The 13,219-nt window shown below is 40.1% G+C and overlaps 1 protein-coding gene across 1 annotated transcript in view; it reads right to left on the bottom strand.

The window, feature by feature from the left end:
• Positions 1 to 13,219, bottom strand: part of LOC137977736 (clathrin heavy chain 1-like) — a 51,142-nt gene that overhangs the window by 9,294 nt on the left and 28,629 nt on the right. Inside the window, exons 11-24 of the mRNA XM_068825060.1 lie at positions 9,692 to 9,877; positions 8,989 to 9,126; positions 8,791 to 8,883; positions 7,652 to 7,723; positions 7,226 to 7,406; positions 6,871 to 6,941; positions 6,102 to 6,194; positions 5,871 to 5,996; positions 5,275 to 5,540; positions 4,892 to 5,003; positions 3,676 to 3,798; positions 1,901 to 2,046; positions 1,594 to 1,777; positions 725 to 917 (exon numbers count right to left, since the gene is read on the bottom strand). Of these exons, the coding sequence (XP_068681161.1) occupies positions 725 to 917; positions 1,594 to 1,777; positions 1,901 to 2,046; positions 3,676 to 3,798; positions 4,892 to 5,003; positions 5,275 to 5,540; positions 5,871 to 5,996; positions 6,102 to 6,194; positions 6,871 to 6,941; positions 7,226 to 7,406; positions 7,652 to 7,723; positions 8,791 to 8,883; positions 8,989 to 9,126; positions 9,692 to 9,877 (1,984 nt within the window). The remainder of the gene's footprint in view (positions 1 to 724; positions 918 to 1,593; positions 1,778 to 1,900; positions 2,047 to 3,675; positions 3,799 to 4,891; positions 5,004 to 5,274; positions 5,541 to 5,870; positions 5,997 to 6,101; positions 6,195 to 6,870; positions 6,942 to 7,225; positions 7,407 to 7,651; positions 7,724 to 8,790; positions 8,884 to 8,988; positions 9,127 to 9,691; positions 9,878 to 13,219) is intronic.

Raw genomic sequence — 13,219 nt, 5'->3', positions numbered from 1 at the left:
TGGTTAATCTGAGCCTCAATTTCGTATTTAAAAAAATTAACTGTTAAAAAGGTTAACTTGTAATGAATGATCCAACAGTTGAACCGATTTTGACATAAAAGTGATGAATATGAAAGATCAGAAGCCAATGCCATTCCAAATGTGATCATTCCCTGTTTTGCCTTACAGATTTTGTGCTTACCAAAGCATAAATTCAATTTAAACTCAGACTTGAAATGACAATGAATAAAGGTGGAAGGTAAGGACCACACTGACGTTTTTATAAATATACCCACTATATACACTAAGCCATCATCAAAAAAGAAATCTCAGTCTTAAAAAAGGGGAAACAAACTGTCAGCCTACAGCAAAAATGTCATTAAAAATCCCTAGGCGCGGGGGCACCATCTTGCATTATGCCGAGTGGCAGCCATAGGCTCACATGGCTTGTATCTCATTAAACAGGCGCCATCTTGACTTACTCCGAGTGGCCGCCATTTTGAATAAAATTGGTCTACGCATCCGTCAATCACATACTACTCTCACTGGGTGGAAGACCATCCACACTAGTATAATTGGAGGGTTAAAGGTTTGTCTCTTGCATAGGTGCATAGCCTACGAGCAGGCTCTCTCTTCGCGGTGAAGAGAGAGGTGAAAACGGTGCACTGTTTTTGCACGTGACTTTCATCCTACTTGAGCATCAATTCAGTCCCGGCATTTACATTAAAATTTAATGCTTATTCACCTTCTCTGTTGGCCGCTTCAACAACCTCTGTATAAGTTGATGGGTCATCAGCTTTGATATAAGAATCAATGGCCTCCTTCACCATATTCTTCTGCAACTGGGCTTTGGCCAGCAGACTCCACACTGCTGCTTCATTGCACCGCTCAGCGAACTCATAAGCACGGTCCAAGTTTTGAACATTTTCTATCAACACCTAAGACAGAAATCCAAAGGGTTTTTTTACCAGATGAAACAGAAGCCACGTAAGAAAAAAAACGCAATAAAAATTACAAATAACTTCATAGATTGTAAGAAAAAAAAAACATGTCAACTTCTATTTTCCAGGCCCAGTTCATCCAGTTAACAAAATAATGCGACTTCAGTGGGATTTGAACCCACACAACCTTGTTAGAGGCATCCTTCTTTTATAAAAGAACGCACATTTCTTCGAGTGCGAGACGAGTGCGAGATGAGTCCGAGTTCCCCAACCAGATTTACAGTTAAAAGTATGTGTAAGCACTATGAAAATATCACTGTTCTTGTCATTGCATCTTTTATCAACTGGCCAATACAACTGTTGAATTTTTCACTGCTGGAGATCACTGTAGTGGGTCAAATTGTGATTTGCTGATTGTGATCCACTTTGTAATTTTCTGTTTTAAACGATCCACAAACACGATTTGATAGAACGTTCAACTTTAAAGTCTCCACAATGAGTACCTGTCAAATTGGTTTATTATGACAAAAGACCTCTATATAAATCCAATCCTAACCTGTGGGAATGTTGAAATATTCTTTGCCCATGGGAACATCATATTAATGTGCTCCCTTGACCCTAGTTTTTGTTGACACGTGTGTAATGCAACTAGTAATTACCAATTACCACATACCTGTATAGCAGATGTGTTTACATCAAATTTCTTAAAGATGGCAAAAGCTTCTTCATAGAGCTCGCTTCCAATGGCTATGCTTGCTATGTCTGGGGCATCGTAATTGTCCAGGCGGGTGATGTATTCCATAACTCGTGTCCTATCCGCCTTGATAGCGGTCAAGATCAACAAGTTTTGAAGGTTTCTAGGGAAAAATGAATTACAATTTTTTTTTTAACACGACGAACAACAGCGGAAGTCACATGAATCTAAAAAGGGATGAAACAAAACATTAGGGTTGAAAAACAAAGAAAATGTTATAACTTACCTATGGTCACTGAAAACAGAATTCTCTAAAACAATCTTTTCCAGAAGTTCAATGAGCTCATTAGGAAGATCAGCTGTCATAAAAGCCTTGACAGTACATGAAACATCTTCAGGGTCCTGAGTCTCAGACAGTGCTGTTTGTACAACCTGAGGAGATCAAACCGTTCACACACAATTGAGTGACTTGTGAAAAAATCTTGAGCACGCAAGATGAAGACAGCCACAACAACGTCACCTTAGAAATTAACAACTTTGCATTATTCTAATTCCAGTTTCATAATTATTCCAAGATATTCCCTATTGAAAGTGAATACCAACTTCCCAGGAATAAAACTGGCATATAATAGATGACATTGATGTATGGAAACAAAACTGAAATTTTTTGGTCTGGTGCTCAGGTCCTCCTTATAAGCTCACATTTGGCCATATCAAGGTATTCTTGGGAGGAAAATTGTGCAAAGATTGCTAAGCAGTAGTCTTTGATCTTTAAATCTTATGTTTCTCTCATTCTTGTCACCATCAAGGTTGCTTAAGCTGGCTAGTCCATGTACTTTGATGCCAGGTCCCTTTGCAAGCCAAAGCTTGCATTTCTTTAAATGTAAAAGTAGACGCTCCGTGAGAGTAAAATGGGTTGCCTTTAGTACGTGTTTGTCCTCCTCAAAGTACTCATTCCCAACACCCCAACAAATTATCAGTCCGGAGAACGAAACTAAAATAGCTTGTTGTTTGTAAATAATTGTTGCATAAATTAAATTTGCACATAAATGCACAGTAGATAAGTTTAAAGAAATATTGTTGGCTTCCCAAATTAACCGCACTTTACACCAGATTGACCAAACAGCAAGAATTCCTGTCATCGTTGTGAAAACTGCTCCCATATCAAATTTCAACCCACGTATGGAAATTAGTTAATACAAAGGCAGAGAAACCTCACAAAAACCTTTTCCAGCCAAAACTTTTATTGAAACAAACAACAGATTTGCTATTAGAGGCCAAAAATCTTACTGTTTCATTCCGTGTGTGCAAAAAAGAAACACAATTAGTGTCAAAAACCATACGCAACTAAATAAATTTCTCAACGGAGTTCAGGATCAAACCTTTTTCTTGAATAATAAAGCATAAACTAGACCAAAAGCTTTCTTTCAAATAATTCGTGCCTGTCAAGAATTAGTCACATTTCCAATTATTATTTTCTACCTGAAGACTGTGCAGAGTTGAGTGCAAATGAATATACAAGTCAAACCCCTATTTAGCAGCCACCTTCGGGGAAATGGAAAGTGGTCGCTTAATAGGGCTTGACCACTTAAGGGTTTGTCAGGATTTCTCGATTTTCTCGTGACGTCACGGCCGCCATGTTGGAGCCCCTAAACAAAGAAACGGTGGCCATGTTGGAGCCCCGACCAAATCCTTCGGGAATTTAACCTCTTATTATGCAAAAGTATTCTTTTGTTTTCGTTAAAAAAACATGGCTGTTGATCACGTGAGTGAAAACCAACCATTGGTCTGAGACTTACTTGAAACGTTCATTTATTCAAATGCAAGCAAAGATACGCGCCGAAGACTCTAGAGACAAAGACAATACTTAGCGGGGGAGTGACAGGAAAGACCCTATTTCGCAACTTTTCCGATTACCAACACAGGAAAAAAACGGAGAAATTCGACCTAATCCTTTACTGGTTTGCCATATGGCAACCGAGTAATACCTATGTCCCCTTTTAAGACAGGTAACAGAACCAACAGTGTGCAAATTATAACAAAGCAAGAGATCAAACTCACCTGATCGATGAGCTGTCGGCGGAATTGGTTTGTCTCATTTAGCACTTCTTCCCAAAGCTTTGGGTCCCTTCTTCGGACAAGGTATCTTGCCAAACTTTTAAACAGCGAGTTTTCATTACAAACCTTCATAAAGCACAATAAAATGATGAGTTTTCTTCTCTTAAATAAAAGGTTATTGATTGTGTTTGGAATGGATAGAGTAAACAGTTTCACATTTGGTGGAAAGTTATCTGAAGTGCTAAGTTTCTACCCCGTATGAACCATGTGAGCGTGGAAATGGGCCCACCCTGGTCAGAGTTTTTCTCTGTCCTTGTGTGGGCCCATCTCCATCAGTAGGGCTAACGCTCACATGGTTCATATGGGGTAGAAACTTAGCACTTCACATTACACTCTAATCAGTTAATTCTGTTCAAACATACGTGCTGCACGGCCAACGTTTGCAAAAACGTAATCCTTCCTTGTACTTGTACATGTTCATTGCCGTGACGGAACATCTTCAAATCCCATGGCCTGCTCTCGTCTGACCTTGTAGCTCAGTCGGTAGAGCAGCGGTGATCTAACCCGAAGGTCGTGGGTTCAATTCCCACCCTAGTCAGAGTTTTTCTCTGTCCTTGTGTGGGCCCATTTCCATCAGTAGGGCTAATGCTCACATGGTTCATATGGGGTAGAAACAGCAATTCACATTACACTCTAATCAGTTAATAGGCTTTATTCACGATAGCCGCCATGTTGGTTTTCAAATTGTCACTCAAATTAGCCATGTGATATGCTGGGAGGCAAACATTGGAAAAAAAGGCAAATTGCGGAAAATCAGCTCGTCGAAATACTGAAATAAAATTACTAAAAGTGCATTTTTACAATTTAGAATTAAGTACATTTTATAATAATCTTATCTTTTGATTGACTTTGACACTTTGACGTTCTACTTCGTTTTCTGCTCATTTTTCACTAAAAAAACATCGAAGTAACTTGTGTAACCATCCTATTTTACTACTTAGTGATAAACATTCAATGAACGAGAAACGAATCATCTGTGTGGCTAAGATATTCGTTATAACCTCTCGAACTTGTGTTGTTTGCCCCCTCATAAGTGTGTAGCTAATTTGCATGACAATAGCAAATCCAACATGGCAGCAATCGCGAAGGTCTATTCTTTTCAAATATAAGTGCTACACGGCCAACGTTTGCAAAAACGTAATCCTTCCTTATATAGTACCTTTATTAGTTCGGCATCACATTGCCCTCTTTCGTACGCAATGCATGCCAAGTGAGGATCTCTTTTTTCACAGTACTTGCCAACTACTTTGCTGTCGTAATAGGGGTTTTCCCTGAAAAAGTAATGAAGCATACGTAAGACCAACTTAAAAACAAGACTTCCCCTCCTGGACAGTCAGCCATTCAACATTATTGCAGTTTGTCACTACTAATTATTTGTGATTTTAACTTATTGAAGAAAATCCTAGAGGATAGCAATATTCAGGCTACTGGTAAAGGAAAAAAAAGCAATACAATGAAAAAAATAATTGGGCATGCATCTGGCTGGTCTTGGATCAGTTCTGTAAATCTCATCACTTTGTCTGGCTGTACCAAGAAACAAACCTTAAGAATCTTTCTGGATTGTTGTTGGCATCAATGTAAATCTTAGCGAGTGCATTATGAGTAGCTGGCTCTTCAGAACCATCATGGATCTTCGCTTCCAACCAGGGAAGTAAAAGTTTCAGACGATTTCTTTTCTCAACTTCTTCAACAAGGTCGTCAGTTGAAAACTGGCCACGTACAGCCATCATCAGGCTTTTGATGATATCCTCTGAGCAGTCCACATCTAACAAGCCTCCTACTACAACAGGCAGACGGGATGGATTTACCTACAATCACAGCAAAACCAGATTACGTACTCTGGTGTGTTTAACAATATATCTGACAACAAATGAAATTTCAAATTTTCTTTCTCTTGAAACGTTCTCAAGATGTGTATGTATAAAAATGCACAAAGGACATGGAACAGTTTTCTTCTTTGTCTTCCACACTTTTCAAAAACCTCTCATTTGAGATCAGAAGTAAACTAAGCTGGTTAAGTTAAGCTTTAAGACAAAGCTTTCACTTGATCGTCAAGTTTAAAAATCCACTTGGGGCATTAACGATCTACTGTAGTAAAACTCGACCATTTTATGTCATGAAACATCAACTCATCTCACCTTCTGTACATAAATCTCAATGTACTTCTGAAGATTGTTTCTGTAGAGGTACAAAACCAGGTCATGAACATAGTCAAATCTATCACACACAATGATCAGTGGCAGTTGATCAGTCAGCTTGGCTTCCTGAAGAAAATAAAGATGGTAGACTATTAAACACTACGCCTTGGAGTGACAAACGAATTGAAAAAATGGCAGAAGAAAAGAAAAACATATAAGTAAAGGAATTACCTTGAGAAAGTTCTTAACTTTTTCTGGATCATAGCAGTTACTTTCTCTGCAGATTCTTTCAACTTCTTTCACTTGACCAGTTTTACAAGCAGCCTAGAAAAGTGGTACAGCCTAAGACTCAATCTTGCCTACTGAAAATTAAGGTAAACTTATAGCAAGTTATAGGCCATGTTTATTCTTACACTGTATGCTGCCATTCAAGTCATTTTAAGCTGCTGCATTAACTTACAAGTATTATAAGGGGAACTTTTCTGACAAAGCTATCACATCCAAGTTGTGATTCCATGGAACGAATGCAAATAAATTTGGAGACCTGCACTTATGCACTCATGTTATCACATGGAACAAGTGGTTCACAAAAGAATGAAGCTAACAGCTTCAAAAGGGTTCTAAATATTTTTTTTTCAACCCATTGCTCTCATTTTGGCAACAGCTTTACCAACAATGGAGAATGAAACCTTGATCAAATTTGTATAACGAACAAGTTTGTGTGTGCACACTGTATGTGTAGTCTGTGTGCCTAAATTCTTGCCAGTACTCAAGTACATTATTTTCTGTTTCCCTGCAGACCATTTGGCCATTTAAGACCCCTAGCTTTGGCTATATTCATGTAATTTACTGTACCCTTACCTGTGAGAAAATAATGACAGAAAGAAAGAAAGTAAACATTTCTTGGAATTTTGCTGCGATTTGACAAAATGCAAAAAAACCTCATAATTTTATTGAAAAGGTATTCAATTGTTAAGTCACTTCCTCAATTTAGTTATACCTGAATGTACTTGAAATGAACATCAGCTTCCTGGCTAAAGTTAACAATGGATCCCAAAAAGTAGAACAGACCTATAACAGAAACAAGCAAAATAGCTTTCAAGTTTTGCAAGTGACCCTTATGTGAATTTTTCAATGATGCATTTTTTTCATTTTTTTAATGGATGAAGATTTAGGTTGTTTGTTTCCAAAACTTGGAACCCACAAAAAGTCTTTCAGCTTATTCATTTTGGTTTAGTTCTATACTTTCTTTTGCACATACATTAGTTAATTAGAACTTTGGCATCTACAGACTGTAAAAATCATACTAATTGGTTTCTTAAGTAAAATCACTTTTAAGTCCATCATTCTTTTACCCTCAAAACTCTTGAAAGACTCAAACAGTTCAATCAAGGCAGTGGTACTAAGTTGTTCATGGTACTTGGTTGCCACTTGGACACAGATCTGCAGGTTTTGCCGAATGTTATGGGTGAGCATGGCACGAAGACACTCTAGTGAATCCTCCACTGATAGAGAGCCAAAGTGGTTAACAAGCCACTACAAAATAAGAGACAGTCATTAAGGAAAGGTTTAACTTTAAAGCTCACATGTTGCAGCTTACGCAGTTGTGTAACTATTCAGATAAACATGGCAAGTTTTATAAAGAAACCGAAATGGAAGAACGCAACCAGTTGATTACTTTACACAGTGTGTGCTGCCTTTACCACTGGGCCACAAGAACCTAAAAAAATAGGACACAATGTCACTAGCTGCATATTTTTTACATAGATGGAAAGCTTTACCTCAGGGTTTAGAAGGTGAGTGTGGACAATTGCTCTCTTTATGTCAAAAATGTCCGTGTAGTGTTCAAGGGCCTATAAAAGACAGTAGTAAAAAATGTGACTAGTTTCTTCTAGCATAGTTAGATTCAAAGTAGTGTATGCAGTGGTCTTTTCCCTCTGACAGTATGTGACCTAAGAGGTGACTCTCAGGGGAGTGTTCATGGCTGAAAATTGATGCTTAATAGCAGATTGTTGCAGAAACATTATCTGCCCTTGCTAGCAAATCATTGCAAATTCTTGCACACTGGCCTCCCTCCCTATAGATTCAATGGTTTCTTGGTAAGTACTTGGATAGGTAAGTGATCCTGCTAAATTCTCTCACAGTGATGATGTCATTTACAGAGCTTGCTCTGCAAGAGGGTTAAATAAACATTTATTTATTTATCTAAATTTCTCTTTTTAGGGGAAAGAGTAGGGGGTCTCACTTCCATGGTTACCATGGATACCTCCTTTGTGCATATTTAGGGACCATACAATCCTTTACCATCCCAGTCTATTTTTGAGAAGTTTAAAAAGATTTCGCCTTTGTTTTCACTAAATGTTTTTCAACTGAGGGCTCAAAAATCAGTAGTAACCATAGTCTCAGAGAAAATCCATTTTAGCTACTGCTATTTATTTGAACCTTCACTAGTGGGCTTTCACTTTCCAAAATCAAATATTGTAAACATGATGTCATTAAGCCCTATTTGGCTTGCTGAGATGATAGCTACTGTATGTTTACCATTTTGCTTGTAGCTACTGAACCTTTTTGAGAGACCACCTTTTGAAAATCATTAAGAAAAAATAAACACTTTAATTCCACATTTTATTTCGTGTCATCTGAGGGGTTGTTACAATTTGCATCTGCAGAGCAAGGGCATTTTTCTTCATAATCACCCAATCATACAAATCGTGTACTGCTTAGTTATCAAGTTATTTCTTGTCCCTTAAGGTAAGCTACCCTGTAACTTTGGTCAAAGAATGTAATGCAGTTATGGATGTTATTAATCAGAGGCAAATGACTTCTGCATAAGTCTATCACTTGAGTACTGGGATGTGGTTCTATTGCTCCACTGAGACTAAAGCGTTTTTTGAAGCCAGTAGCATCTAAAGACACTTACCCGCTGAAGCAGCCCTGCATTCTCACAGAGCTGAGCAATGTGAGCACGATCATAGTGGGTAAACATCTGATTTCCTAGAATGGCATCTGCGACCTAGTAACATTGAATAAAACAGAGTATTGCACAATGAAAGAATTCATGATCAACTTAAAGAATGCTTGGCCAACATTCTAATAAGAAACTGGTCTGAAAGCTTACTTGAGGTGCTGTAAGTAGGTTCATCTCCAGTAGCCTGGTCTGAAGTGGGCCTTCACTGGGTCTGTTGTTTTTAAGAGCATCCAGGAGAAACGATGTGCAAGCTTGAACTTGGTTGGTTTCCATGAAAACATCTACAATCTATGAGACACAACCAGATAGAGGCAGTCAGAGATGTCATGAGCAGACCCCATGTTAAGCAGACACTCTCTCTTAATAAAACCTTTCTCTCCTAAGAGTGACAACTTATAGATTCTACTCTGTCTAACATTAAGACGATTTCACTGGTCAAGGCGGGACTCTTCAGCGGTGAAAGGGTTAAGCAAACAGTAGCACAAAATGTCCCAAATTCCCCACCACATTTCTGACTGTAAAGAATACCTGTATTCAATGGACACCTCTATGAAGTGGAATCTTAAATACATGTATTAAGATGGCTCAAACCAGTTCCAACAACTTGGAGGGAATGTCTTAGAAGGATAAACTCCACAACACTGTTTATCATGCCGGCATTGTTGCGGTACCAAATGAAACCCCAATAATTGCTTAACAAGCTGCACTCATTAATGTGATGTAATAGGAAGATCAGAGCCTGCTCTGTTTCTACCAATAAAGTTCAGCCTTGACCTATTTAATCCATTGCCATGAGAACACCCCAATTTCACAATAGGAGGTGAGGCAACTCAAAAAAATTGATATCATATACCTGGTTGAGATCTGCCAGTGGTTCTCCTTCATCTTGTACCAGCATGGTTGCAAACTGGCTTCCAGTCTCAGGGTTGACTCTCATCAAATTACGTAAAAGGAAAATGTAGTCAGGGGTGTAGCCAACCTTCTTAGCATACAAAACGATCTTCTGAAATTGACCTGTCTCAGCAAAGCACTGTATCACCTGCAAAGTAACAAGTTGATTTTAACCAATTCCAAAACCTCAAACTTAAATACAGCAACGACACATGAAATGCCCCAAGGCCAAGGCAAGTAAAGGGCCCCTTGGGTGAGTGGGTCAGGAAGTTTACTTAACACAATGGGCAAGTTACATGTAGTATTATTTTCAACTTTTTTATAGGGCTTTAATTAAAGGAAATAAAACAATCCTGGCCAGATCACAATATTATTTTAAATCCAATATAAAGTATCTACTCCATGCACAATGGGTCACATGCCCACAGCACAAACAACCAACGAAGAAAGGAAAGAAAGGATACCTAGGGATGGTGCAGTGGTGAGGGCACTCACTGCCCACCAATGTAGCCCAGGTTCGATTCCCAGAATCAGCATCATGTGGATTGAGTTTGTTTGCTCTCTACTCTGCACCGAGAGGTTTTTCTCCAGGTACTGCGGTTTTCCCTCTTCTCAAAAACCAACATTTGATTTGATTGGAGTTAAATGTGGTTATTAATAAGCAAAGTTAACTTGGAACGGTCTGCTGGTCAGCGGCTATTGACACTGCATGTGTGCTGTTGCTATTGTTTGCACTTGTGCTTGCCTCTTGCTTGGGTTTACTGCCATTTGCTTTTGCTTTTGCTATTGCTTTGGTCCAGTTATTGCCTTTATTCGGTGTTGCCTGAACTCCACCTTTTTGTCATCCTCTTTGCTAGTTTGTTTTTTCTCATGATGTCTCGATCAATGCGTAACAGCAGAGACGGCATGTTGCCAGGCAAATCTTCCACTTGTACTTCATTGGCTCCTTCAGTCGCTTTTCCTGAGGTTTTTGTGGCTTCATCAAGCTTGGGTCAAAATTTTGAGGGTCAAGCTATGTCCTGTCCCTGGACTTCACTGCCTCTATCCCCGAGGCACTATCCTTGATGGTGAATAAGGCCATTCAAAATAACGGTACTGTTTCCACTTTTTCGGGTGGCTTATCCACTAGTTTGATGCCACATGCTACTGATGGAGGTTTTTCAGCCTTAGATGGCCGACCCCACTATCTAGACTAGCTCTGCTGATCTGTGGTCTTCAGCGAATTCATCAACGGCCAACGTGGCTCAGTCACTGGGAGTGACAAGCAACTCAGGTATGTTGGCTCTTTTGAGTGTCCCCTCGTTTGTTTCATCCTTTGGCATGCTGCTGTCCGTGTCTGCACTCCCAACAAGCCTGACTCACTCGATTGTAACCAAAAACTTGGACACTGCCTTCGATTTTTCATTCCTCCTTTTACCGCTCCTTCTTTGAATCAGCTGTTTGTGGTGGGCCCCGGCTAGTTGCCCATCCCTTACAAAGTAGTTTCCCAAGTAAAGTAAAGTAAAGTCTCCGCTTACGAGCCAGAAGGCTCATCAGGCCGGCGCTTATCTCCGGTTTCTGTAGCATGAAGCGACTAGGAGTATTTGTACTCCCCCCTGGATGGGATGCTAGTCCATCGCAGGGTTACCCCCAGCATTACACCGGTACCCATTTATACACCTGGGTGGAGAGAGGCACCGTGAGAGTAAAGTGTCTTGCCCAAGAACACAACACAATGTCCCCTGCCAGGCCCCGAACCCGCACCACTCGATCCGGAGTCGAGTGCACTAACCATGAGGCCACCGTGCCTCCCACAAGTAGTTGCGGGAAAATATATAAATCTGGAGGATTTGCTTCCTGAGAAATCTCAGTCCAAGAACCATAATCCCAGCAGCTACTGGACAGACATTTGGTATTTTCATCCACATCTAAGAAACCCAAACTGCAAATTTCAGACATCACGAATTGCATCGAGGCCCTCACAATATAATCATTGATTCTGGGCTCCTATTTCTCTAACCGTTGGGTTGATTTGCTTAAAATGCAAATTGCTCATTCTTCGCACATACCGTCAATTCAGCCTCTTTCTACTACCTTCACTACAGCCACCCCCAGCTGTGATTGTTGGCTGGGGTGCTTCTGGCTCCTAGGGTTTCGGGGGCCTTCTTGGGGTCTGAATGGTTTAATGGCCGCTGGCTCCCTCAACATGCTGGTTTGTCCATTGCTTACAAAGAATTGTGCCCAGTGGTTCTAAGTGCCCATGTTTGGAGTCATCAGCAGTCCTGAACTCTCAAGCTTTGCATGACCTGGCAATTATGAAACTTCTTCATGGCTTGTCTTGCTTCAGGAGGCAGCCCAGTTTGCTTTCTCCTTCAAAGCAGAGAATGTGGCAGGAGTCCATAATGGAATAGGTGTACCTTCCTGGGGTCCACTCTCTTAATATTGATCAAGGTTTTGCAGATCCTTTAAAGAATTGCCTCATGCTCCAGAGAGTTATCAAAGAAATTAATCACATGCAGGGCTGCTCTTCCACCTCACAACGACTTCCAGTCTCCTCTGAAGTACTAAGAATGATTTGGTCAGGCTAAGTTCTCTCATGCTATGATGACTGTATGTTTCAAGCGGTGTGTACCCTGGCCTATTTTGGTTTCCCAAGGTCAGCAGAGTTTACTGTATCGTCCTTAAGCAAATTAATTTTGCTCCTGAGTTGCACCTATCTGTGGATGTGCCAAAAATGCAATCTTGTTTTGAGGGTCAGAATTGAGGCATCAAAACCTGACCCCTTCAGACAGGGGTGTTAGGGTTGTCGTTCAGTCGTAGGTCCGCATCCATTTGTGCAGTGAGTGCAGTCACGCAGTACTTGTCTGTGCGGGACAGTCGTCCAGGCACTTTATTTTTTATTGCTAATGGTCAGCCATTGACAAGACAAATTGTTTCTTAATGCTTACATTCCATCCTCCAATCTTGTGGTGTTCCAGGTTATCATTCCAGCCATCAGGGTTCGTACCCTTTTTAAGGCCAAAAAGTCAAGGATTTTCAAGGACTTTCCAGGACCCTACTTTGAAATTTCAAGGACTTTTTTTAGTAAGAATTTACCACAAACCAAGCAAAATTCGAGAACATTATACTTTGTTTACCTGACCATTTGTTTTCAATGGCTTCATTCATGCATTAATATTTTTCAGTCTTGATCAATAAAAAATCAAGGACTTTCAAGGACCAAAAATCGATTTCAAGTACTTTCAAGGCCTTGAAATCGGACTTCTGGAATCCAAGGGTTTTCAAGACACGTACAAACCCTGAGAGATGCCTGTAAACAGTACATCCAAAGTCCACCAGACCTGGTAGTGAGTCCTACTATCAAGCTGGTTTGATGGTACGTTGTGCCCTTGTGGTGCTTGGAGATTGGCCTTGAGGAGATGTTCCGTGGCTTCCGCCACGGGTCAGTTACCCTCCAAGCATCCCTGATATGCGATGTGCTTAGAGCAAAAAAGTTTGGGAGGTTGACCTG

This window comes from Montipora foliosa, chromosome 11 (genome assembly GCF_036669935.1).
Source record: "Montipora foliosa isolate CH-2021 chromosome 11, ASM3666993v2, whole genome shotgun sequence".
NCBI lineage: Eukaryota > Metazoa > Cnidaria > Anthozoa > Scleractinia > Acroporidae > Montipora > Montipora foliosa.
This window is presented reverse-complemented; position numbering and strand designations above follow the sequence as displayed.